This window comes from Tupaia chinensis, unplaced genomic scaffold (genome assembly GCF_000334495.1).
Source record: "Tupaia chinensis unplaced genomic scaffold, TupChi_1.0 Scaffold000067_1, whole genome shotgun sequence".
NCBI classification, from domain to species: domain Eukaryota; kingdom Metazoa; phylum Chordata; class Mammalia; order Scandentia; family Tupaiidae; genus Tupaia; species Tupaia belangeri.
In genome coordinates this window covers 5,007,014-5,034,882 of record NW_006159526.1, presented here as the reverse complement: position 1 = coordinate 5,034,882, position 27,869 = coordinate 5,007,014, and the positions used below count along the sequence as shown (strand labels likewise).

Below are 27,869 nucleotides of genomic sequence, written 5' to 3'. Positions count from 1 at the left end.
TGAGCGCACCCTACTCAGCGCTGGCAGTGGGCAATTTGCAAGTGCAGCTCAGGTGTGAGACGGTGGCTCATTTCCTCCTCAGCATCCCTAACCCATCTCAGACGTCTCGCCACTTGGTTAGGGGAAGACATCAAAACGCCACCAGACACCTCTTACTTAAGAGGCAGTAAGAGTAGGAGCGCCTGAGCACACGAGACCTAGATACGAGGAAAGCGATTTCTACAAAGAGAGTAGGCAGGGAAGAAAACACTTCGGAGAGAAAACCAGCCAGCAGCTCGTTAGGCTGTGGCTTTCCCCTTCTGGAAAGCAGGGCCTTCGACTCTGCTGGCCAGTGATGCAGAGCCAGACTGTTCATCACTCTAAATGCCCAAATTAGTCACTCCACTGCACAGGCACGGTCTGACGCCTGGCACCGGGGAGGCTTAGTAGCCACGGCTTGCTGCTGACTACTCGGCTGGGTCTGCTGAACTGAACCTCTGCGTGACCCAGGCCCCCCTTCAGCTCTGAAGCACAAAGCCGGCAACACTTGTTCTTCACACACTGGTCCTTCCTCCACCAAGAAATGAGTATCTAAGCTGAGCTAGTGTGAGACAGGGGCCCTGTCCAAGTCTGCAGTGTCATCAGCCTGATTTCATGATGCCCACGATTCAAAAGCACCTTGTAGATTGCGGTCTGTATCTAGATGATGGCCTTTACCTCAGTGTTTTGCACGTGATTCAAAGATTACTGGTGGTCCTATATGGGGTGGGGTTTGCTAGTGTCTAAACCAGGTTCTAGCCAGAAGTGATGAAGGAAAGGACTAGGGAGGGAAGAGATCCTGGCTAATTTTATTGCTGAAAAGAAACCAATAAAATAGCAGTGTAGTGAGACCTGGGGTAGGATCTAGGCTGGATATTTGTTAAATACTTGGTCTGGCAAGAGACTTTTCATTTTGACTTGTCCCCCCCCGACCCCCTGTTTTTAAAAAAGTTTTTGCTATAGGGCACATGCACTTGCCAAACAGACAGACAGAAAGTAAGTGAGAGATCACTCCTCCCAGGGAGGATGGCCATGTTACATTTGCTTCTTCATTCTCCTCTTGGGATTTTGGGCACACACGCACATGTGCCTGACACATTTTTTTAAGCCACTGGGTCTGGGATTTGAACTGAGAAGCAGGTCATGTGGGATCCAGTACTTTAACCACAACGTCATCTGCTGGTCGCATGAGCCTGTTTCTTTCTCCAAATGATAGGAAAATAAGAATACCAATTCAAAAGATTATTGTGGGGCCAGCAGGTGGTGTGATAGTTAAAGGCGCTGGATTCCCACATGGCTGACCGAGGTTCGGGTCCTGGACCTGATGGCTTGCTCTCGTGCTTTCCCTTTCTCTCTTTCTGTCTCTGGTTGGTCAAATGAAATAACAACAACAACAACAACAACAACAAATGGAAATAAATAATTCTTTAAAAAAAAAAAAGATTGTTGTGATGGACTAGACCCATAGTCTAGTGGTTTGTGGGTGCTATGCATTGGTAGTCAGATCCCATGTGGCTGACCACAATTCTAGTCCCACCCCAGCAACTTGAGGAATATGCCAGGTTTATGTGCATGTGTACCCAGGATCCTGATGGGATGGAGAAATGGAGAAGAGGGGGGCCCGGCAGGTGGTGTGGTGGACACTGGACTCCCACATGGCTGACCAGAGTTCGAGTCCGGGACCTGGCAGGCTTGCTTTCTCACTTTCCCTTTTCTTCTCTGGTCAAATTAAAATAAAAAAATAAAATAAACAAAGAAAAGGGATTGTGGCATGGCCATACTCCGAGATAATTTCTCTCTCTCTCTCTGGTGAGTGTGTGTACCCTCTGGCAATAAAAAAAGAAAAAACATGAAAGACTGTTGTGACAATTAAGTGTGGCTGTGTAGGTAAAGCAGTCTTCTATAGTACTAATATTAGCTATATATCCTTGACTTAGTCACTTAATTTTTCAGTTTTGTTTCCTCACCTATAAAATGAGTGACTGTGAGGATTAGGCGTGATTATGGCGGCTAGCAGGTGGCACAGTGGTTAAGGAGCTGGACTTCCACATGGTAAACTGTGGTTAGAGTTCCAGACCTAGTGGCTTGAAAATCACTCTAGGGAACAGCAGGTGGAGAATAGTGGTTAAGGTGCTAGATTCCCATGTGGTTGACTGTGATTAGAGTCCTAGACCTGGAGGTTTGAAACTCACACTGGTCGCATGTGCATGTGTGCCCAAAATCCTGGAGAGGAGAAAGGAGGAGAAGGGATTATGGTGTGGCCATTCCCCTTGGGGGTGATCTCTCTTTTCTTTCTTTCTTTTTTTTTTTGGAGAGGTTTTTGCTATAGGGTGCGTGCACTCGCCAGAAAGACAGAGAGACAGAAATCAACCCCCAGGGGGGATGGCCATGACACAATCCCCTCTCCTTCACTATCCTCCTGGCATTTTGGGCATGCATGGACATGCTCCTGGTGTGATTTACAAGCTGCTGGGTCTGGGATGCGAATCCTAAGTTCATTTTAATCACTATACAAGGCTGGTCCCGGGGGTGATCTCTCACTTCTTCTGTCTGTCTCTCTGACAAGTGTATACACCCTATAAACAAATCTCTCTTTAAAAAAAAAAAAAAAAAGGGGGACCAGAAGGGTGTTCCACACGGCCAACCATGGTTCCAGTCCTGGGCCTGGTGGCTTGCTTTCTCACTCCCGCCTCCGCCCCCCTCTCTGTGTCTCTTGCTCAAATTAAAATAAATAATAAATACAATTAAAAATAAATGCTTCTTCTTTTTTTTTTTTTAAAAAAAAGAGAGATCATGTATAAAAGCAATTATCCTGGTGCCTGATAGGTAACAGCAGCTCAATAAACTGTAGCTATCATGATTCCTGCTACAACCTGAGTATACAGGAAAACAGAGTTTGAAAAATTCCCAGACACAGAAAGGTAATCAGAACAAGCAAATGATCTGAAAACTGCCTGGGAAGAGTTTATGACTTAATCATCCTTGGGGTTTCTCCAATCCAATTTTAACGTTCACTCTGTAGAAGAGTCAAAGACTGGTCACCAACAGTGAAGCATCACATTGCCCAAGGGGCAGGATGGTGGGAACACGGATGCCTTTGCTGCTGGGGTTATAAACCATCAGGCTGCCAATAGAGGGTGAAGTGGCAGTATCTATCAAATGATAAAATACATCCTTTATGGGACCAGCAGATTGCATAATCGTTACAATGGTGGACTCCTACATAGTTGACCATGGTTTGAGTCTTGGATCTGGTGGCTTAAAACTCAATGCCAGGTGCGTGTACGTGTGTGCCCATCCCACCTGGGGGGTGATTTTTCACTTTCTGACTGTCTCTTTGGCAAGTGCGTGTGCCCTATAGCAAAAAATCTTAAAGAGATTTTGGTACCTTGCTCTCTCGCTTTCCCCTCTATATCTTTCTCTGTCTCTCTCTGGTGAATTAAAATAATAATAATAACAACAACTAAAATTAAATAAACAATTCAATAAAAAAAATTATGTTGGCCCAATGTAAAGTAAAAAAAAAGAAAGCCAAAGAACACTGTTTATATATCATCTACTGCTCTGGGAGCAGGAGATGGTATAATGGTTACGTTGCTGGACTCGCACATAATCCACAGTGGTTTGAGTTCCAGACTCAGAGGCTTAAACAGCGGGTGTGTATGCATGTGTGCTCAAGATTCCAAGAAGAGAATGGAGAAGGGATTGTGGCGCAGCCATCCTTCCTTAAGGGTGATTTCTTGCTTTCTGTCTCTCTGGTGAATGCATGCTCTGTATAGCAAAAATATCTTTTTCAAAGATTTAATTTATTCATTTATTTTTATTTTGACCAGAGAGACAGAGATAGAGATAGAGAGAGAGAGAGAGAAAGAGAGAGAAAGAGAGAGAGAGAGAAAGTGAGCAAGCAAGTCGCCAGGTTTGGGACTCAAATCCTCATCAGCCATGTGGTAATCCAGTGCCTTAGCCACCATGCCATCTGCTGGCCCTGCAAAAATCTCTCTTAAAAAAATTTAAAAAGATCATGGGGACCAGCAGTTAACGTAATGGCTATGTCGCTGGACTCCCATGTAGTCGACCATGGTTCGGTCCTGGGCCCGGTGGCTTAAACTCATGCTGGGTGTGTGCGTGTGCATGCCCAAGATCCTGGAGAATGGAGGAGAAGGGATTGTGGTGTGGCACACTCCCTGGGGGGTGATTTCTCGCTTTCTGTCTCTCTCTTTCTGCCGAGTGCACGCACCCTATATAGCAAAAATATCTCCAAAAAAAGAATAAATAAAAATAAAAGATCATCTATTGCCCTAATCTTAGAGTCTTGTGAATATAAAAACACACATCATAAAAAAGATTCTGGGCCAGCCAGCAGCACAGAGGTTGGACCCCCACACGGCCGACTGCACAGTTCAAATCCAGAACCTGGTGGCTTGCAAACACAACTAGGAGGATATGCATGCATGACCCAAATCCCAAGCGATGAATGGGGGAAAGGGACTGTGGTGTGGTCATTCACCTTGGGCAGTGATTTTTCATTCTCTTTCTAAATCCCCATGGCCAATAGCATAAAAAACTAAGAGATTCTGTACTTCTCTTAAGTTTCCAGATACTGTTACTGCGGTGGGGAGGCTGAGGTCTATAGGAGTTGGCAGAATGGAATACTCCTCAGGGTTCTGGGTCTCTATAAAAGATCTTCCCAAAGTAGATGAAAAACAGAAAACAGATATTTGTCCAGACTAAACTGTGAAACATACTGACACCAACCTGACAAAGTCCTCAGGAAGCAGGTCAGGATTAACCCCTAGCGAGTCAAGTACATCATTTCGTATTTGGAGCAATAATTCGGAATCTTCCCCAAAGGTATCAGAACTGGGATCTCTTCCTTTATCTGTGCGGAATTTCAGGAGCACTGGAAAAAAGAAAAAGAAGGTAAGTTATATATAAAGGCAATCTTCTTTATAATAAATCATTCACATGATAACCAGTACATTTTTTTTGGGGACCAGCAGGTGGCATGGAGGTTATGGAGATTGGGTCCTACCTACATGGTTGACTATGTGGTTTTGAGTCCTGGACCTAGAGACTTGAAAATCACATTGCGAGTGTGTGCATGCCCAAAATCCAGAGAAGAGAATAAAGGAGAAAGGACTGTAACGTGGCCACCCCCCCGGGGGTGACTTCTCACTTTCCCTCTTTCTCTCTTTCCAGTGAGTACACACAAACTATAGCAAAACTAAAAAACAAAACAAAAAAGCCCAACTTACTCTATAGAAAGTAGTAAATTAATTAAAGGGGACTACTTTTCATTTATGCAACAAATAATAATCAATCAAATAATTAAGTTACTATGATACTGTAATTGATAGTGTAATGGGGCTCTGACACCATCTGTGGGGGTGTCAGGAAAGCTTATTTGAGGAAACACAACAGAGTGAAGTGTGTGTAAGTGTGGGGTGCGGGGAACGGAAGCTTCCAGCTGAGGGGAAAGGTCCTATAGACTGTGAGGAAGCCGGGAGTGGGAGGCATGCATTCTAGGCATCAGTTCAAAGGCTGCTTCAGTCAAGAAGGCCAGCTGAATACTCAGACTCATCAGACAGGCAGGTTAGTAAGACAAAACCTCCCTTAGTACAGAAACTATGTCAGCCTCCCAAACGAGAATCTAATTTTAGTTGTGAACCAGAGGAAGGTTCAGAGGGTGGCTGTGAGTCAGAGCTTTCAAGGACAGAGACCTCAATAAGGCCAGAACTTTTAGCCAACACTAAAAAGCACAGACAGGAAGATGATGAAATTGATGAAAACACAAGTGCCTTCTCCTGTCCCTACACTGATCTGCGACGTCCCCTGTGTGCTGGGCGGACAAGCATTCTTACTCCCTACATGCTCTCCAGGAAAGGTTACAGCTGGCCTTGAGCCTGGTCTCTGGGACTGACACTCCTCCCATGCCACACTGGTTCCTTCAGAGCAGAAGGAAGGATGTGGATCAGCTTTGAGGTCCTCACCTTGGGTGCTCTGGGACAGCACACTTCGTCCCTGAGAGGGGCTTGCAAAAAACTCACTTAAGTCTCATCAATATTTGCGGACTGAAAATGTAAACTTATTTAGCAAATTATATTCTCTATCATTACAAGGGATTTAATTTTAAGGTAGAAAACATGGGGCCAGCCAGCTGCCATGGTGGTTAAGGCAGTTAAATCCCACATAGCTGACTATGTGGTTTGAGTCCCAAACTTTGAGGGCTTCATAGAGCCTCCCAAAGTAAGGCTCTTTAAAACTGTAAGTATTAGGAGCAGCAGATGGTCTAATGATTATGTCACTTGACTAGGCTAACTGCTGGTCCCAATAACTCTTTGTTTTAAAACTCTTTTAAAAACATTTTATTCCACTTTATTTATTTATTTAAACTTGATCAGAGAGGGATGGAGTGAAAGAGACAGAGAGGGAAAGTAAAAAAGTAAGCTGCCAGGCCCGGGACTCAAACTGTGGTTGGCCATGTGGGAGTTCAACACCCTTAATCACCACGCCACTTGCCAGATCCCAAAAAAATAATTCTTAAAAAAAAAAAAAAAGGAAAGGGAACCAGCAGTTAGTGTAATGGCTATGTCGCTGGACTCCCACGTAGTCGACCGCAGTTCGTGTCCCGGACCCAGTGGCTTAAAACTCACGCCGGGCGCGTGTGCATGCGTGTCCAAGATCCCGAGAGGAGAATGGAGGAGAAGGGATTGCGGCGTGACCATCCCCCCTGGGGGGTGATTTCTCGCTTTCTGTCTCTATGTCTCTCTCTGTCTGTCTGGTGAGCGCACGCGCCCTACAGTGAAAATCTCTCCAAAAAAAAAAAGGAAAGAAAGAAAGAAAAAGAAAGATCAATTGGTTCTGGTGATGAATAGCCTAGGTTGGCAACTTCTCTTAAAGTAGGACGAATTCATTCCTTCAGCCAGCACAAGCCAGCATTACTCTGTGCCAGGCAGACCCCAGATATTAAAGTTATGGTGCAAAGACCCAATACGCCTCGGTCTCTGCACCTATGAAGGTGATGGATGGGAAAATGGAAATTTAGAAGATATAATAGGTAGCTCCAGAAAAGTCTCCACAGTGTTCCAAAAGGATCATGAAACCTCAGGGGCCCAGATAAAAAAAGATACAACCTGCTTCTCATGTATGCTTTTCTCAGTGCCACTGTCAAAGAAAGGCCCCTGGTCTGTATTTCTTTATCAGTGCCTACATACCCAGTACAGGGACCTTCCTATTAGAATTTATTTTCATTTCTTTTAGAGAGAGATTTTTTGCTATAGGGAACATGTGCTTGCTGGAGAGACAGAAACATTAAGTGAGAAATCATCCCCTAGGGGGATGGCCACGCTGCAATCCCTTCTCCTCCATTCTCCCCTCGGGATTTTGGGCATGCATGTAACATGCACCTGGTCTGAGTTTTTTTTTTTTTTTTTTTTTTTGAGATTTTCACTATAGGGCGCGTGCGCTCGCCAGACAGACAGAGAGAGACATTAGAGACAGAAAGTGAGAAATCACCCCCCAGGGGGGATGGTCACGCCGCAATCCCTTCTCCTCCATTCTCCTCTCGGGATCTTGGTCACGCACGCACACGCGCCCAGCGTGAGTTTTAAGCCACCGGGTCCAGGACGCGAACCGCGGTCGACTATGTGGGAGTCCAGCAACATAGCCATTACGCTAACTGCTGGTTCCCAACCTGGTCTGAATTTTAATCCACCACGTATGGACTCCAATAGCAGTCGACCATGTGGGAGTCTAGTGATGTCACCATTACGCCATCAGGTGGTCCCTAGAATTTTTTTAAAAATAATTTATTTAATAATTAATAATTTTGTTTATTATTTTAAAAATATGCTATAGGGCATGTGCACTCACTAGAGAGAAGCTAAGAGAGACAGAGAGAGAGAAAATGAGAAAGCAAGCCTCTAGGACTCAAACTGCAGTCGGCCATGTGGGAGTTCAGTGCCTTAAACAACATACCACCTGCTGACTCCTTATTTTTTAAAGAACATTCTGGAACATGTATTTATTCTGAATTCAAGGGGGGAGCCTTCAAAAAGTTTATGGAAAATGTATATTATAACAAAACTATTGATAGATTTAAAAGGTTTTTATTGCCCTTTTTTTCTGTGCAGACAGCATACCAGCAAACATGGTGAACATCCCTAAAATCCAAGAGTCTTTCTATAAGAAGTGTGGCAAGCACCAACCTCATAAAGTGACATAATACAGAAAAAGGACATGGGTTCTCTGTATGCCCAGGGAAAGTGGTGTTATGAGAGGAAACAGAGCGGCTATGGTGGACAGACTAAGTCTTTTTTTGAGTAAAAGCCAAAAACTACAAAGAAGATTGTGCTGAGGCTTGAATGTGTGAGTCTGACTGCAGATCTAAGAGAATGCTGGCTATTATTAAGAGATACAAGCATTTTGAACTGGGAGGAGACAAGAGGAGAAAGGATCAAGTGATCTAGTTCTAAGTTTCATCTTTTTTATTATGAAGACAATAAAATCTTTTTTTAAAAAAATTATTATTTAATTTTATTTATTCATTCATTTATTTTAACTTGACTAGATTGAGACACAGAGAGAAAGAGACGGAGGGAAAGTGAGAAAGCAAGCCACCAGGTCTGGGACTCGAACCGTGGCTGACCATGTGGGAGTGTCCAGCACCTTAACCACCACGCCAACTGCTGGTCCCACACAATAAAATCTTAAGATGAAGGTTCACCTCATTTGATTACAGTTGGTTCTATTTATTTATTTATTTATTTATTTATTGGCTATAGGACACGTGCGCTCGCCAGACAGACAGAGACAGAGACAGAAAGCGAGAAATCACCCCCCAGGCGGGATGGTCACGCCACAATCCCTTGTCCTCCATTCTCCTCTAGGGATCTTGGGCAAGCACACACACGCGCCCGACCTGAGTTTTAAGCCACCGGGTCTACGATGTGAACCGTGGTTGACTACATGGGAGTCCAGCGACATAGCCATTACGCCAATTGCTGGTCCCCAGTTGGTCTTTTGGTGAAGAAATAAAGTAATCAATAAAACTCCCCTTGTGGGGCAATTTGATTAATGATAAATAAATAAAATTATTTTGCAGCAAATTAAACTCATACTTTTAATTCCAGTTTTCTATCAACTATCTGAGATCTCCTTGTATAATTTGCTACTAGGAATAGTACTCTTTTCTTTTTCAAGAATACAGCTTCTAGGGACTAGCAGTTGGTGTAATGGCTATGTCACTGGACTCCTATGTAGTCTGCAGTTTGAGTCCCAGACCCAGTGGCTTGAACTCACGTCAGTCAGGTGCACGTCATGTGTCTGTGTGTGCCCAAGATCCCAAGACGAGAATGAAGGAGAAGAGAATGCAGCATGGTCACTCCCCTGGGGGGTGATTTCTCACTTTTTGTCTCTCTCTCTGTCTTTCTAGCAAGCACATGCGCCCTTATAGCAAAAACCTCTCCAAAAAAAGAAAAGAAAAAAAAAAAAAGAAAAGAAAATAGCTTCGAGAACTCTCGATTCTACCTGACCACTTGGCAACTATGTCAGTGATAATAACTGGAATGCTGACTATCAGAGATCTGTTGTAAACCAAGTCTTTCTTCTAACCTGGCAGAAGTGTTGCAAGTAATTTTAGTAAACAAAAGCAGACAAACACGTGTTTGGGGATGGGGGCAAGAAAGGCTGCAGAAGCAGTCATTCCTCCCCCATTTGGACCAAGCTCTTTCCTATCAATGTCCTATGAACACACACAGGATTTCGGACATCTGTTGGTGTGGTCGAAGCAGAGGATACTGTGATCTCAATATACTGAACGGCAGTAGCTATTCTGCCTATCACTATTTTTTTATTTTTATTATTTTTATTTTTTAGAGAGATCTTTGTTAGGGCACATACGCTAGCTCGCCAGAGAGACAGAAAATGAGAAATCACCTCCTGAGGGGATGGCCATACTGCAACCCCTTCTCCTCCACTCTCCTCCCAGGATCTTAGGCATGCACACACACGCTCCCAGCATGAATTTTAAGCTACTGGGTCTGGGACTTGAACCACGGTCAGCTATGTGGGATCCTGTGATATAACCATTACGCCATCTGCTGGTCCCTCTGCCCATCACTCTTGAGAGGACATGGCAGCAAGACCCAGAATGGGTGTCAGTGCTGCTGGAGCAGCTGAGGAAGCACTGCAGAGCACAAGCTACTACTAGAAGGGCACAATTCAAGGCCCAGGTGCCCAGTGGCACCATGTGGGCAAGGACTGTGGGGATGGGACAGCAGCACCAATTATCACAAGGAACCAACAGGAGGTGGTTCATTTTATTCAGCTTACCACAAAGTTTTCCAGATTCTGGTTGGAAAAGACAGCTCTGGGAGCAAAGCCAAAACTGTTCTACAGTACCTACATATATGCCAGGTACTGTGCTCAAATCAATACTAACATTTCATTCCATCTTTTTTTTTTTTTTCCCAAGGTTTTTGTCATAGGGCATTTGAACTCACCAGAGACAGATGGAAAGAAGGAAAGTGAGAAATTATACCCCGGGGGAATGGCCACACTGCAATCCCTTCTTCTCTTGGGATTTTGGGCACATACACAGATGTGCCCAGCTTGAGTTTCAAGCTACAGGTCCAGTGCCTTAACCACCATGACATCTGCTGGCCCCCATTCATTCCATCTTTACAATAACCTGGTGAGGTAGGTATGAACTGTGACCCTCCAGGCTTTACCAATAAGGTCGGAGAAATAAGTGATGTGCTCACTGTAATTAACAAAGAAGCAATAGGGCAGAAATAAGAACTGAAGCTTGGCTTCAGAATCTGTACTTTTTGTGAAAGTTTATTTTATGAAAGAGAGAGACAGACTCTTAACAGCGTTGTCGAGCTGGAATCTACCCCCTATCCCTTCTTGTTAGCCAGGATCAAAGGTGCACCCACAGGTGTGCTCAGGTTGATCTTGGACCCAAACCCAAGGCCTTCCCATATGGCTCCAGTATCACAAAGCAGTGTGCCACAGGTTAGCACCAACACAGTTGGGACTGAATCTGTATTTATTTTGAAGGTTTCCCAGGGAACCTTCCCATTGTAGGACTGCCTCACAGAGCATCATGTTTTACTTCTGTACCACTGTTTGGCCCCCTAGAAAATCTGTGCTTCTTAACCCTAGAGGATCCAGGAGAAACCACAGGACCATGTGAGAATGCAGTACCAAGGATTCCAAGTAGTCTGGCCCTTTGCCCCCAACTCGTTTTTATTTATTTATTTTTTTTTTTGAGAAAAGCAAACAGAAACTTTCCTTTCTCCTCTTTTGAATGTCAGTGCTCCAGTTAGCAAGCATAGTGGGAGTGGTATAAAACCCAGGTTTTAGACAGACAGCAGGCTCAGAACTGACCCCAACCCCTGACAAGTTCTTGCTTATTAAATTCTCCTCTTTGTTCTGCTCCCCACCCCTCCCAAATAGCCAGACATGCACACATCGCTGTTGACTCTGCATTTCTGAAGCATGCCTCCCCACCGGTTTACAGATATAGAGCCATTCTGTTAAGATCAAACATTGTCAAGGATGGCAGTTGCTCTGCCAAGAGGTGACTCATCGAATCATATCAAAACACTGCACAAAATTAGAGTTCCAAACTGATTAACTCCATTTGAACCTTTTAATTAACTCAGGTTGCTTAAGTCCAGAGGGATGATATTTATTGCTGGAGGTAACGGGTGGGTGTCTCTATTGAAGTTCAGGATTTGCCCATGTAACGGAAAAGGTCAACTCTGAAAAAGGGAAACCAAGGGATTTTTCATGTACTTAAAGAAAACTCATGTGTGTGGGGGCCGGCAGGTGGCATGCTTTCTCCTTTACCCTTTCTCTCTCTGGTCAAATTAAAAAATAATAATAACAAATGGAATTAGATAAATAAATAATTCCTTAAAAAAATCATGTATATGTGAATATACTACCGCCTTTGCAAAAAATAGATAAATAAACACAAATTCAAATTCGGCCTGAATTCAGAATACCAGATTAGTGCTATGACAAGATTCAGAAAACAAATAAATTTTTTTAAAGTTTTTGCCATAGGGCGCATGGGCTTGCTGGAAAAAGACAAAGAAAGTGAACAGGAAAATGAGAGATTACCCACCTGCCAGGCGGCAATGGCCACATCATAATCACTTCTCCTCCATTCTCTTCTCAGGATTTTGGGAACACACCCGCACATGCTCTGTGTGATCCTCAAGCCACCAGGACCAGGACTCAAATCACAGCTGGCCATGTATGAATCCATCACAACCACCACACCACCTGGCCCACAATATGCTTTTTTTTTTTCGCCAAAGGGTGTGTGCACTCACCAGCGATAAAAGTGAGAAAACACCTCCCTTGCAGGATGGTCATGCTGCAATCCTTTCTCCATTTCTCCCTTTTTCAAATTTTCGCCATGTATGTACATGTGCCCCATGTGTTTTTCAGGCTGGTAGGTCTAGGATTAAACCACACATCTGACCATGTGGGTCCCAGGTACCTTTACCACATCATCTGCTGGCCCCCAAAAGCAATGTTCTTAGTAATTATTTGTTTCTACAATCTTATAATTGAATACTATAATTATACTTGATATAATCACTAAGGCCATCAAATACTGGGTTGTCAGAAAAGTAATGATTTAGGGACCAGCAATTAGCATAATAGCTATGTTGATGGACTCCCATGTAGTCGAATGCAGTTCAAGTCCTGGACCCGGTGGCTTAAACTCACACCGGGCACGTGTGCGTGCGTGTCCAAGATCCCAAGAGGAGAATGGAGGAGAAGGGATTGTGGCATGGCCATCCCCCCTAGGGGGTGATTTCTCACTTTCTGTCTCTGTCTTTCTGGTGAGCGCATGCGCCCTACAGCAAAAACCTCTCAAAAAAAAAAGTAATGATGTTATTTTTTTCGAAGTAAAAATGTGTCATGACTTTTCCAACAACTCAACCAGGATTTAAATAGGAAAATTATGTTAGTGTCACAAATTAGACCATAGTCCAATTGCTGTTCCTAAAACAGTTCAACTGAGAGAGAAAAAAAACTGAATCAATACTGAAATTATATTAGCCTGACTGATGCCTAAAGCTTTGCTGTGTAGACATGCTGCCCCAATCTCTCTGGCTTTCCCTATAGACTCCATTCTCCCCAAGCTGGCTTGCTTAGGAGATACTCATCATCCCTGGGGACAGCCTGGAAATTTGCTCTATTTTGTGTTACATAGATTTCCAGAAAAATGCAAAGTTGTTATCCTCTTAGCCAACGGCCTATTTAATTTTCTTACTTTTTTTTTTTTTGTAGACATGCTGCCCCAATCTCTCTGGCTTTCCCTATAGACTCCATTCTCCCCAAGCTGGCTTGCTTAGGAGATACTCATCATCCCTGGGGACAGCCTGGAAATTTGCTCTATTTTGTGTTACATAGATTTCCAGAAAAATGCAAAGTTGTTATCCTCTTAGCCAACGGCCTATTTAATTTTCTTACTTTTTTTTTTTTTGGAGAGGTTTTTGCAATAGGGTGCGTGCGTTTGCCAGACAGAGACAGAAAGTGAGAAATCACCCCCCCAAGGGGGATGGCCACGCCACAATCCCTTCCCCGTTCTCCTCTCGGGATCTTAGGCAAGCACGCACACACGCCCGGCGTGAGTTTAAGCCACCAGGTCTGGGACTCAAACTGCGGTCAACTACGTGGGAGTCCAGCGACATAGCCATTATGCTAACTGCTGATACCGTAATTTTCTTACTTTTAAATAATTATTTATTTTTGTAAGGAATGGGCCGACCATGCGAGAAAATAGAAATGTAGAGCCTTTATTGGAAATGTTCTGGGCGAGGTTGTTCCAGGCAATGTTCGCTGGTCCTGATCCGACAGAGAAAAAGGGAGGGGGACCAGAGAGGTTGTGCCCTAGGGTGAGGTTTAGTGATTTTTATAAGGGTATAGGGAGGGGGAGTGTCTTAGAGGTAGAGTCCATGTATGGTAAAGGTTTAGAAGAAGAGCAGACTGCTGTGCCACATAAGGTCTGGTGTTGTGTGCAGAGTAGAGCGTCATGTGCTATATCCAGGTTAGATCCAAGTGCAGCGCAAGTCTGATGATAGGTTAGATCCGAGGTGTATCAGCTGACTAGGGCGTGGTGTCCATCCCCACATCCAAGCTGCCCAGGCCTCTGGCCTAACAATTTTATTTATTTATTAATTATTATTTTTTAATTTGACCAGGGGAAAGCGAGAAAGCAAGCCGCCAATGAGAAAGCAAGCCACCAGGTCTGGGACTTGAACCTCAACCATGTGGGAGTCCAGGGCCTTAACCATTATGCCACTTGCTGGCCCCCTTTGTAGTGTAACTTCCTTAAGATGCTTGTATTTCTCCATAGTAGGAACATACCCTAATTTAAATGTTATACAGTATGGGATATGTACAACACAGGATTAAGCAGAAAGGTTTGTCAAGGGTCCCAGTGAAATCCTCAGAAAGAGGTAACATGTGAATTTATAGTCTATCTCCTGCTTTCTTGACCCAGAGTCCTGAGTTAAGGTCTTAGCTCCATAGTAAACCTTGTGCCTCATAAAAGTGACTCACTCAGGCTTTCTGCTTTACTGTTCTCTTATTTATATACTGAACAAAAGACATGGCTTTTAATCTACACTAAGTTTTGACAGCAAGTGGGATGCTACTTAATGAATAAAATAGCATCTCTGAAATTCATTATAAAATGAAATCAGACACCCTCTTAATAGAAAGAGGTTTCCAAATAAGAGATTGTTATACTTAATAAAATATACAAAATATAGCTGTTCTTGACAAACTATGCTCTGAACCTCTTGCCATAAACATAATAGGCCCTGAACAAATATTTACTGGATGAAAAAAATCCCAAAACAATCAATAAGTGCTTTCGTTTAAATCGAAAAGCATCGACTTCTACTACCATTGAGAATCACCAGAGACTTGCACTTTGCAGGTCCCTCCAGGAGCCATAGTTCTGCTTTACGATGCTGGAGGCAGTGCCAAGTGTCTGCCACAGGTGAACACCCTCTGTTACTAGACCTCATATGCATCACATACAGGTGGTACAGGGCAATCCTCCCACCACACATGCTCATGACTGCTAACCACACAACTCATAGTTGTGTATAAGCTGTGATAGAGTATCTTGATGCATACCTTTTTGTCAAGTCAGAGAGGTTATAAATTGGTTTATAAACAATATCATGGTTATATTAAACTCTCTGAAATTTCAACATTCTGTGTAGGAGTTGAATCTTCTCTGGAGTAGTCTTCCACACATTTTCAACTATATCAGGACATAAAATCTTCTTGCAATGCATGTAGGCATGGGAGGTCTGGGACTTGAACCGTAGTCATCCATGTGGGAGTCCAGCACCTTAACCACCATGCTACCTGCTGGCTCCTAACAGCCTATTTCCTAAGGCCTGACATTTAGTCAAATGCTCATTCAGTGAATATATACCAAGCCATGGGTTTGTGCCATCCCTGTGCTAGATGGGGAGAGCAACATGGACACTCCACCCTCTAAGAGCACCTTGTAAGGGCAATCTGCAAAAACTACACGCAAGATGACAAAATGTGCCAAGTGGAAAAGGAGCTCTGAGAGCATAGGGGGTATAATGGGGTGGTCTCGTCAAGCAACTAGGCTCTACACCATCAGTAGAACCACCTCAGTACCCAGGGGCCTCCTGGTCCCCAAATATTTGACTGTCCACATCCTCCATGTCTGCAGCAAATTCATACCACAGTCAAGAGCTACTGCCACAGTGAACAGTATAACTCTGAGGCCTGGGCTGGATTCCCTATGTTCCACCTCCTGTGACCTTGGGCAGGTGCCAATGTTCCCGAGTCTCCTCTGCCAAGGGGAAGCTGAACAGCACATGCCTTATGGAGCTTAAGGATTAAATAGATGAGTACTTGTGAAGTACCTAGGACAGTGTCTGTGGCAAGGTGAGCATTTGATAATAGTCTTCCAGAAGAGTCACCACTCCTGTGCAATGTCCCCAAATCCAGCTTACATATCCCCTTGAGAAGCTCAAGCACTTGCCCTGTTCACCTTTGTCGGGCAGCAGCTCATGCTGAAGTCACTCATTTAACTGTGTTCCTGCAAATTCAGCTGGAAGCTCTGGACATGATGCTGACTCACCCTTCTCCATGCTCCTTCCCTCTTGGCTTTTACTCTCACCTTGCCACTTAAAACTCATCTGTGAAATGCAATGGGTACAAGGACAGCTTTGTCTTCTCTGCTAGACTATGCTCTGCAGGGCAGGGACATACCTACTACATATCCACACCAAGACCTACTACATATCCACACCAAGAACAGGGTTTATCCAGAGGAAATACCTATAACATGGGAAATAATGGGGACAAGGAAAAACCAGGGAAGCCAGCTTACAACAAGGTCCTCAGAAATCCAAACCAGGCCTGATCTTTCACTAACTGAACTGACTAGTTTTCAAGATACCCAGGACAGTCTTTTAGCAGAGACTTATCATGTATTTACAAACAAGCTAGACATGGAATACCCACTAGGAAAGATACATAGTATACCACGTCGGCCCTCAAGATGGAAACAAAAGAGCTGTTCATTTTCGAAGTCACATCTCAGGGTCAAAGATACAGAATGGCTTGTGAACATGAAGCTCAAAGGCAGGATACTGCTGGGGACAGCATGGACATTTCACAGAAGCCATCATGATTTTGGCCCTCGGCCTCCAACCACCCACTGCATCTGGCCATCAGCTCAGTTTAGCTCCATGTTACTCTTCATTCACCTTACTCTGTTTTCTGCTTTAATTTTAAAAACTTAAAAGCGTGTGTGCGCATCGTTTATTCATCCCATAAATATCTGATACCTGCTCAGCACTCCTACGCTGTGCCCTGCCGTACTAGTGACCCAGAAGTGACCCAGAGAGCCCCAGGCCCTGCCTCTGCTCAAGGTCAAAGTCCACAGAGGGCATGCTCACAAGCTCCCATGTGTCATTATAGCCACGCTGTACTTTAACCCCTTTGTTCAGAGAACTTCAACCCCAAAGTGGCCTTCCCTGAAGACTTACTCTAACTGAAATGCCCCCTTTTGAGCTCCAAATACTGCCCACCCTTCTGTCTCTCTAATGAAACCTAGTCTACGATCTCACCACATAGCTCAAAATAGGGAAAGAAGTTAGCAAAGTGGACTTGTTTTTTTTTTGTTAGCAAAGTGGCCTGGTGGTTAAGGTGCCTGGATCCCACAAGGGCAACTGAGTGGTTCAAGTCCTAGTCCGGTGGCTTGAAAAACACTCTGGGCAGGGCTGGCAGGTGATATGGTGGTTAAGGGCACTGGACTCCCACATCACCAACCACAGTTTGAGTCCTGGGCCTGGTGGCTTGCTTTTTCTCTCTCTCCCCCCCACACACACACTCTGTCCCTTTCTGATCAAGTAAAAACAAATAAATAGGTAGGTAGGTAGATATTTATAAACAAAAATAAAAAAAGAAAGAGAGAGAGAGATAAAGAAAATACTCTGAACATGTGTGCATATGTGCCCAAAATCCCAAAAGGAGATTGTTGGAGAACAGATTACAACACGGGCAGCCCACTGAGTGGTGTGTTCTCATATTCCTATTTTCACTCTCCTCCAGTGAGCACTCATATTTTAAAGCAAAAACAACAACAAAAAGAAAACAAAAGAAGGGGTGATGTTGTCTCTTGGTCAACCCCACAGCACAATGGTTAGGCAAAGTGCCTAAGGAGCTGGATCCCACATAGCCAACCACACTTAAGAATCTTGGCCCTGTGCTTGCTTCAGCAGCACATATACTAAAATTGGAACGATACAGAGAAGATTAGCATGGCCCCTGCGCAAGGATGATACGCAAATTCGTGAAGCATTCCATATTTTTAGAAAAAACAAAGTATATGAAAATGTGTCGTTTCACAAAGATGAAAGAACAAGCAGGTGGTATATTAGTTAAAGTGCTGGACTCCCACATAGCTGACCACAGTTCAGGTCTTAGACCCGGAGATTTGAAAATCACGCTGGGCATGTGTGCACGTCTGGGCATGTGTGCATGCATGCCCAAAATCCTGACTGAAGGGAGAAGAAACTACAGTGTGGACGTCCCCCTTGGGGGATCATTTCTCACTTTCCCTCTCTTTGAATTTGTCCATATCCTTCCTGGTAGTACATTCACCCTATGACAAAAACCTGAAAAAAAAAAATTGGCCCTATGGATTGAGTAAATAAACAATCTTGTGTATGTGTACTCCAAGATGAGGCCAGCAGGTGGTATAGTGGTTAAAGGCATTGGACTCCCACATGGCTGACCCCAGTTTGAGCTCAAGACCTGGCAGTTTGCTTTCTTTCCCCTGTCCCAACCCCGTCTCTTTCTGGTGAGTGCACAACATCCCCTAACAAAAATAAATAAAAATCCTGCTTCTGAAAGAAAAAAAAAACAAACAAAAAAAACAGTGGCTAGCATGTGGCTTGGAAGTTAAGGGCACTGAATTCCCACATGACCAACCATGGTTCAAGTCCCAGACCTGGCTGCCTGCTTTCTCACTTTCCCTTTCTCTCTCTCTCTGCTCAAATTTAAAAATAATAAATAAATAATTCTTAAAACAACAACAACAACAAAAGTTCCGAAAGGATGGAGGAAAAGGGATTATAGCATTGACTACACTCTGTTGGAGGGGGCTGTGCTCTCTCTCTGGCAAGAACATGCACTCTCTGGCAATTAAAAAAAGCCTGTATCTATCTATCTACCTACCTACCTTTTAAAAAAACAGTATTTATTTAATTCTATTTTGTTATTATCATTTTTTAAAATTTGACCAGACAGAGAGAAAAGGGAAAGGGAGAAAGCAAGTCACCAGTCCGGGACTTGAACCATCGTTGGCCATGTGGGAATCCAGCACTTTTAACCACCATGCCACCTGCCAGTCCCTAACTATCTATCTTAGAAAAGCTGTCTCTTGTTCTTTACATCTGTCTCCTGAAAATATCTGGAAGTAGCCACATGAAAACTGTTGATAGGGGAAAGGAGAGAATTATTTCTCAGAAATGACTCCATAACAAGATGCCATTTTTTGCCTACCAAATTAAAGTACAAAATCAATCAACCCAAGCAGGAAGGCTGAGAGCCCTTCACTCTCACCCAGAGCTAACAAGATCGCAAATGCTCAGTGAACCATGTGAAAATGTGGTGTGAAGGGCTTTCACAAAAGGTCACAATGCTCGACAGTGACTGAATTATCTATAAATGTTCACTCCTGTGTTCGTTATGGCATAAAAAACTTAGAAACAATTTCATATTCTATAAATACGATATAACGACAGAAGGGAATATTATAGAGCTATTAAAATTACATATAAACAGTTTTAGGTTACTTTTTTGAGCAATGCTTTGTTTAAAAAATAATATTGAACATTCAGAATGAGCTCTATTACGTAAAAATAAAATAAGACAGAACAAGGGAGGTACAACTGCTGCCATCCCTATCTTAGAGATGGGGAAATTTAGGCTTAGAAGAGGTTCATCCACACAATGGACTCAAGTCACGACAGTGTCTCTTTTGAATTGCCGGAGGGAGGGCACATGCACTCTCCAGATAAAGACAGAGACAGGAGAAAAAGGGAGGAGAATGCACTACCCTATGAGGAATGGCCACAATCCCCTCCCCTCATTTCTCCATCCTGTCAAGATTCTGGGCACCCACAGCACCTATTTCTTTTTTTAAGAGATTTTTGCTATGGGGTGCATGCGCTTGCCAGAGACAGACAGAGAGACAGAAAGTGAGAAATTACCCTGTAGGGGAATGGTCATACCACAATCCTTTCTCCTCCATTCTCTTCTTGGGATCTTGGGCTCACATGCACATGTGCCTGGCATGAATTTTAAGCCATGAGGTCTGGGACTTGAACCATGGTCGACTATGTGGGAGGCCAGTGACATAACCATTATGCCCTCTGCTGGTCCCAGCACTCATGTATTTCTCATACTGCCAGGTACAGGACTCAGATCATGTGGAAGACCACGTAGGACCCAGCTCTCTTAACCATTAAGCCATGGGGGTGGCCGAAAAATAGCCATTTTTTTGTTTTTGTTTTTTAAGACTTTTGCTATAGGTGCGTGTGCTCGCTGAAAAGAGACACACAGAGAGGAAGTGAAAAATCACCCTCAGGGGGATAGTCATGGTAGAATCTCTTTCCCTCCACTCTTCTCTTGGGATTCTGGGCATGCGTCGTGCACATGTGCCCAGCGTGTTTTTTCAAACTGCTGGGTCTAAGACTTGAACTGCGAGGTCACTTATGTGGAATCTAGCATACCACCTGCTAGCCCAGTTGCTACCTTTTTTTTTTTTTTTTTTTTAGAGATTTTTAGGGCTGGCAGGTGGTATGGCGGTTAAGGCCACTGGACTCTCACGTGGCCGACTAAGGTTCGAGTCCTGGACCTTGAGGCTTGCTTTCTCAGTTTTTCTATTTATTTTGTTCTGTCCCTCTCTGGTCAAATTAAAATAAGTAAATGAAGTTAAATAAAATAATTCAAAAAAAAGGGGAGAAACTTTTTTGCTATAGGGTGCATGTGCTCAGCAGAGAGACAGAGAAACAGAAAGCAAGAAATCATCTCCTATGGGGAATGGCCATGCCACAATCCCTTCTCCTCCATTCTCCTCTTTGGATTTTGGAAACACACACACACACACACACACACACACACACACAGATATACACGCCTGATGTGAGTTTCAAGCCACCAAGTCTCGAACTGCTGCTGGCCACATGGGAACCCAGTGCCTTAACCACTATGCCACCTGTTGGTCCCTACATTATTATTTTTTTTTTGAGAATTTTTTTGCAATAAGGTGTGAGAGCTCACTGGAGAAACAGACAGAAAGCGAGAAATCGCCCTCCAGGGGGATGGCCGCATCACAATTCCTTCTCCTTTATTTTCCTCTTGGAATTACGGGCACACATGCACACACACCCAGAGTGAGTTTCAAGCTGCTGGATACGGTATTCAAACTACAGTTGATCACGTGGGAGTCCAGCACTTAATCACCAGGCCCCTGTATTCTTAATCTCTGTGTTATACTGCCACCTTGTAAACAGACATAAGGCAGAAGATGTGACAAATTTAAAATATATATAAATATATATCACTTCATGGAAGAGAGTAGTGTTGCATTAAAATGCAATGCTTGGGGCTAGCAGATGGCATAGCGGTTACATCGCTGGACTCCCACATGGCTGACCATGGCTTGAGTCTAGGTAGGACCTGGTGGTTTGAAACTCATGCTAGGCATGTTTGCTTGTATGCCCCCAAATCCCAAAAGGACAATGGAGAAGGAATTATTGCATGGTCATGCCCTCTGGGAGGGGTGATTTCTCACTTTCTGTCTCACTGTCTGTGTTTCTCTCTGGCACATACCCTAAGGCAAAAACTTCTTTTTCTCTGTCTCACTCTGTCCCTCTCTGGTTAAATAAAATAAATAAATAAATAAAGTTGGATAAAATAATTCTTAAAAAAAAAAAATCACTTCAAGTGAATTTAGCTCCTTTACTTCACAGTCCTCCAGTTTAGAATATTGCAAAGCATCCATTCATTCCCAGGCAAACAAATACAAGGGGACTCTGAAAAGTTCATGAACAGAAAAAAATGGATTTTTTTCCCCAATTGCTAGTGGGCTAGTATGAGAGAGGAGTGGGGGGCGGGGGAGAAAGAGAGAGAGAGATAAGGAGGTAGGAACAGGGAGAGAGAAAGTACCCCCCGATAGGGAGCAGGCATGCCATAATTCTCTATCCTGTTGAGATTTTGGGCACACATGCACTCGACATGTTTTTCAAGCTGCTGAGACCAGGATTTAAACCATGTCTGGCCATGTGTGATCCAGCTCACTTAACCACTAGGCTACGGGCCAGCTTAGAAAAATGGAATTAAAACACAAATTTACTGAGGTGCAAAAATCCTGAAATCCATTCAGTCTTTTCTTGGTGCACATTTTCTACAAACCTTAAAAAATAAGCAACATCAAGTGAAAATCAGCTTGACTTTCATTTAAAGTTTTTTCCCTTAAGTTTATTTCTTTTTTCACAAGCAGAAAAGAAAGAGCACACACACATATCCCCAATAGAATCTTGAAGCTATGATCCACTCCAAGCCTCAGCTGGCCCTGGATCATGGACACACATGTGCCCAGCGAACCAGGGAGGTCTCTGAACATAAACCCAAATCCTCAACATGTGGGTCTGCCTTGCAGATCATACATTTTACCACTGCACCACCACTAGGATCCTTGAGTCTCACTTTCTCTCTCTCTCTCTCTTTTTTATTGAGAGGTTTTTGCTATAGGGCACGTGCACTCACCAGACAGACGGAGAGAGACAGAGAGACAGAAAGCGAGAAATTACCCCCCAGGGGGCATGGCCATGCCGCAATCCCTTCTCCTCCGTATTCCTCTCTGGATTTTGGGCACACACGCATACGCGCCTGGCATGAGTTTTAAGCCACCGGGTCCGGGACGCGAACCGCGGTCACTTGAGTCTCACTTTCAAAGTGACGTCTGAACTAGTATAAAGACTGTAATTTATAGAAAGAAAGAGGCAACAAAAATCTACGATGCAGAGGGAAATTACGTAGAGAACGAATATAAAATCCCACGGACCCCGACTACAAGGTCTCTTCTCTGCTAGCTTTGCCAACCCTACCCTGTAGTCACAGAGCTATTCTGACAGAGCTCTCCACATTCACACCCACCCTCCTGGTCACAAGAAACAGGGAGAGAGGGTCTTTTCTCCAGCCCAGCACTTGAGTGGCACATGACCTTGACTCTGGGCATCTGCTGCTCTCTGCCAACCACGCTTGTGGAGGGAAGATGGCACAGGACATTCCCGTGACTGTTGTCTGACAGTCAGAGGAAAGATGTGAGGCTTTAAACAAAAATTGCAGCTGGGCATTCAGGCCTATGAGCAGCTCAAACACAGGCTGATGCCAGGGGTGGGGGAAATGTGGGCTTGCAAGAAAAACGACAAGGCAGGTTGCTGACAATGTTGCCCATTATTGTGAACGGTTCTTGGTGGGCCTTAGTTTCCCGTCTACAGAAGTGGAATAAGGAAATGTCACAGAGTTCTTTTAAAGTACACATATAATAATAGTCATAATGATATAAGTGGTGCTAAGAATAAATAAAGTATGACTGAGAACTTTGTTGGGCAGTACTTAAAACAGAAGGCTCCAGGGAGGACATCTTTGGCTCATGTTTTAACTCTCACACTTACTGGTTTGGTGACCATGTACAAACGACTGAGGCTCTCTAAGATTTAGTTTGTTAGTGTGAAAATGGAATAATTAGATTTGGTCGGAGGAGGGTCTTAAAATTTATTGTGATCATGATGCACGTGCAGCGCTTAACACACACCAGCAATGCACACTGGTGTTGGACTTGATTTAATCTTTCCAACCCTATGAGGTAGACTTTGTGTTGGGCCTATTTTTCAGACTAGGGAGGGGAGCTGGTGACTCACCAGAATTTATTCTGTCACTAGGCTGTAACCACCGACAGCCTTAAAGCACTAAGCTGTGATTACGGGTGGCCTCTGCCCTGCCCCTCACCTCTCCACTATGCATGGCGGTGCCTTCTTCCTTTCTGAATGACTGTGGTCTCTGTGTTTGCTACCACTGATAAGACCATGGCACACACTTATACAAAAACATCAACCACTGCTTTGTTCTTTCTCACTACAAATTATTTTTAAACACTTGTGGTCATGACAGCAGCAAACCAACATGCACTCATCGGCTGCCCCGTTATCAGAACCTATTTTCCTGTGGCTGATTCTTCTTTAGCAATTCTTGTCATAGTTGGACACCAAAACCCCACTAGGGAATGTCATGGCCAAACAGTGAGGACTGCCCATGGCCTGGTTTGCCAAGGTTAAAAGTTCTAAAATAAGAAGTTTCTTCTGAAGAGAAATGATAAATTAAGCTGGTAAAAATTTATCAATTTCTTCCCAACTTACAAAGTCACTGGGAAAAAAAATCACAAAAAGGGAGGTTGGGGTGTGACTTGGGGGAAAATCAAGAGAAAGAAATGAAAAGTAAGTAATCAAGAGGCCAGCAATAATGAACCATGTAAAAGAATTTATACAGTGATGAGGAAGGAGGTAAAAAATACTAGAAAGTTATAGAATACATGAGAAATGATAGTTTCCTCAAACTATTTCTGGGGTTCTCCTCTATAAGATCACTGGGAGTGGAAGATTATTATCATCTCTTCCCATTTTGACTTGAGAAAGCACAGGCCACAAAAAGCAAAGGAACTTTCAATTCAAAGTCTGGAAGTAAGTGATGAAGTTGAGAACTGAACACCACCTTTTTTAGGGGGAGAGGTTTTTGCTTTAGGGCACGTGCGCTTGCCATAAAGACACAGAGAGACAGAGAGACGGAAAGCAAGAAATCACACCCCGGGTGTGTGTGTGTGTGTGTGTGTGTGCGTGTGTGTGTGTGGCCGTGCCGCAATCCCTTCTCCTCTTGGGATCTTGGGCATGCACGCACATGTGGCCGGTGTGAGTTTAAGCCACCAGGTCAGGGACTTAGATTGCAGTCGACTACATGGGAATCCAGCAACACAGCTATATAATGGCTGGTCCCCCCCACTTTTTTTTGTGAGAACTGAACTTTCTTTCAAATCCAAATGTGGAGACCTAAAGGTTTTGAGCTCAAGTGACAAAAGATTTTATTCAAAGGATGAAACTGTTATGAACTGCAAACTTGGTTGACTCGATTTATTATTTTTTTGGTCATTTTTATTTTAAGAGGCTTTCACCTTAGGGTGTGTGCACTCGCCAGAGAGAGACAGAGACAGTGAGAGGGAACATGAGAAATCACCCCCTGAGGGATGGTCACAGTAAAATCCCTTCTCCTCCTCCATTTTCTTTCTGGGATCTTGAGCACACACGTACATGTGTCCAATGCGAATTTCAAGCCACTGGGTCCAGGACTCAAACTACAGTAGGCCATGTGGGAGTCCAGCGATGTAACAACTACACCATCTGCTGGCCTGGCTTGCCTCAATTTATAAACCAAGAATAATTAAACACTAACTCCCTCATGGAGGGCCCTAGGCCTGACCTGCTAGGTCCCAGCAGAGATATGAGCCACTGGTTATTACTATGCCATTTCTCCATGGATCCAGGTAGCTAAAGAAAAGTGAAAGGGGTCCCCAGTCCTTTGGATGGGTTAGATAAAGTCCTGCAGCCATGTCTGAATCTTAGACATATTTCCTGTAGTATGACAGGGAGAAAAGCCCAAAAGCCAACTACATCAATTAAACCATCTAGACAGCTACAGATGGGCCTCAAATAAATTAATGAAGTTAGAGGTTAAGATTTAGCCATGGGCCAGCAGGTGGTGCAGTGATTAAGGCACTGGACTCTTACATGGCCAACCACAGTTTGAGTCCCAGACCCAACAGCTTGAAAATCACACTGGGCACCTGAACCTGCATGCACAGAATCGCAAAAGGAGCCTGAAGGTATAAGGACCGCAGTGTGCCCATCCCCTTGGGGGTGATTTCTCACTTTTCTTCTCTCTGTCTCTCTCTCCAGTGAGTGCACACACTCTATGGCAAAAATGTTAAAACAAACAAACAAACAAAAAAACTGGCCAAATTCTGAAAACTCAGGACAGGTGGCTAGAACCATCAACTAACCCACATTTACAAAGCTCTGCTCTGTGTCATACTTTCGCTGGACAGTCCAGAAGTAAAGAAGCCATGGTTCCTGCCCTCAGGTTGGCTCTGTTGTCCTAGGTGGGCATGGGATGACAGAGGAAAAAAATAATTCAGATATGGGGAGTAAGATTTCTAGAAGTGAAAACTGAGCTAAGCAGTGATGATTCTAAGAAAACAGGGCTAAAGAGGGTACTTCAAACAGAAGAAATAGATGTATATAGGAAAGACAGGGTGAGGGCAAGAAATGACAGATGTCTGGGTACAACAAGTAGTTCAATATAACATCAGTGTAGGGTTCAAGGAAGGCAGAAAGAGGAGAAAGCTCCAAGTCAAGGATGTTACTCCAGGAAGTCTAAATTGTATATTGAAAGCAAAATAGAATCATGAAATGGTTTTGGTTTTTAGATTGATCAGTCAGATGACCAGTAAAGACGGTTGCCCAACCCTTTAATTCAGTGGTCAAGGGAGCCAGATCCTACTTGGCTGTTCATGTAATCTTAGCCTGGTGGTTTGAAAAAAAAAAAATTTAAAGCACATATATGTGCCCAATATCCTGACAGATGGAGAAATGGATGAGAAAGGATTGAGGTGTGATCACACTTAATTTGGAGAGTGCTCTCTCTTCTCTCTCTGGGAAGTATATATACCCTCTAGCAACATGGATGGATGGATGGAAGGAAAGAAGGAAAGAAGAAATAGATTAGAGAGAGGACAGCTGCAGGCAGGCAACAGCTAGGGACTTATTCAGAGGCATAGCCACTGCAGTGAAGCAGCTCTCCGGGAGAACACATCCGTCAAATGAAAATGAAGGAAGGAGGACAACAGGAGATACTTAGGACAAACCCTACCTCCAAGCCCATAGAGAACCACACAGTGCCTGACAGGCTCTATAAGAAAGGTGCTCCCAAGCCAGTTCCTGAACAAACACAGGCAGAGAAATTCTCAGAAGGCTCAGAATAAAACTAATAGCTCAACTCCGAACATGTATTTTTAACAGACTCTGACTTTGACTCTATGCACGCAGGCAATGTGTTAGGTACATCTTATACCCTATCTTTAATCCACCCCACACCCAAGGAGGCTCAGCAGGGGAAGTAACTCTCCCTTGGCCATCATGGATGCTCCTTGCCCCGCCAGGACCTCACTTCCCAGCTGTACTCCTAGTAAGGCTTTTGGCAATTAACACCATTAATTGTTTGTATACAAACACATCCCCCTACAGTCTGCTGACAGTACTGCTAAGCAGAAGAAATTCTTTTTGCAAAGCAAGTGCCAAACTGGAGTCCACACCCTTCTTTAGAATAACTTAGTCAACAGTGGTAAAGAAGTAGGAAGGGCCTTACTGCCTTCTGTCTGATTCATAGCCAGTTTGCTGTCCTACTTCCCCACAGCAGTGGGGCCCTTAAAGATCTGGAAGGGTGCATATGGTTCCTTTTGAGAGGCAAATATCCACAATGAATCCCAGATTAAGACCCCACCACCATCAGGATCAGCTGGTGGTGGTTAAGGTGGCCATTCTACATGGCCAACTTTGTGGTTCAAATCCTAAACCCAACAGCTTGAAAAACATGCTGGGTGCATGAGTGCATGTTCAAATCCCAAAAAGGTGAAAGAAATGGAGAAAGGATTATGGCATCACCATTCCCCTGGTTTCTCACTCCCTCCGGTGAGTTCACGTGCCCTCTGGCAATTTTTAAAAATTAATTAATTATTTGTATTTTAATTTTACCAGAGAGGGACAGAGAGAGAGAGACAGAGAGAAAGCCGCCAGGTCTGAAACTCAAACCATAATCAACCATATTAAGAGTCCAGTGCCCTTACCCATCATGCCACCTGCCAGCCCCACTGGCAAAATTTTAAAAAAGAAAAAAGAGAGACAGAGAGAGACTCTGAAGAAATGATGATGCTGTATTGTTAAATGGGGCCTTCCAATGGACGCTGTATGAGTCTAAGCCCTTTGCTGTCCAGTCACTCAATAGTAAGACTTTTACAGGTACTGAGAATTGGGTCCCCCCCCCACACAATTTAAAACATTATTTTAGGCCCAGTCACAGAGGCGCGAGTGGTAGGACACTGTAGCGTTATGCTGTAACCATATGGGAAAGACAGGGTTCAG

The 27,869-nt window shown here is 43.9% G+C and overlaps 1 protein-coding gene and 1 non-coding gene across 2 annotated transcripts in view; one reads left to right on the top strand and one right to left on the bottom strand.

Moving 5' to 3' along the window:
* Nucleotides 1–27,869, bottom strand: part of SAE1 (SUMO1 activating enzyme subunit 1) — a gene marked incomplete in the record, with an annotated part of 108,085 nt that overhangs the window by 12,385 nt on the left and 67,831 nt on the right. Inside the window, 1 exon segment of the mRNA XM_006142177.3 lies at nucleotides 4,774–4,918. Within this exon segment, the coding sequence (XP_006142239.2) occupies nucleotides 4,774–4,918 (145 nt within the window).
* LOC114005605 (U6 spliceosomal RNA) lies at nucleotides 17,819–17,925 on the top strand. The gene has a single exon (XR_003547437.1). It is a non-coding gene; the product is annotated as a U6 spliceosomal RNA (small nuclear RNA).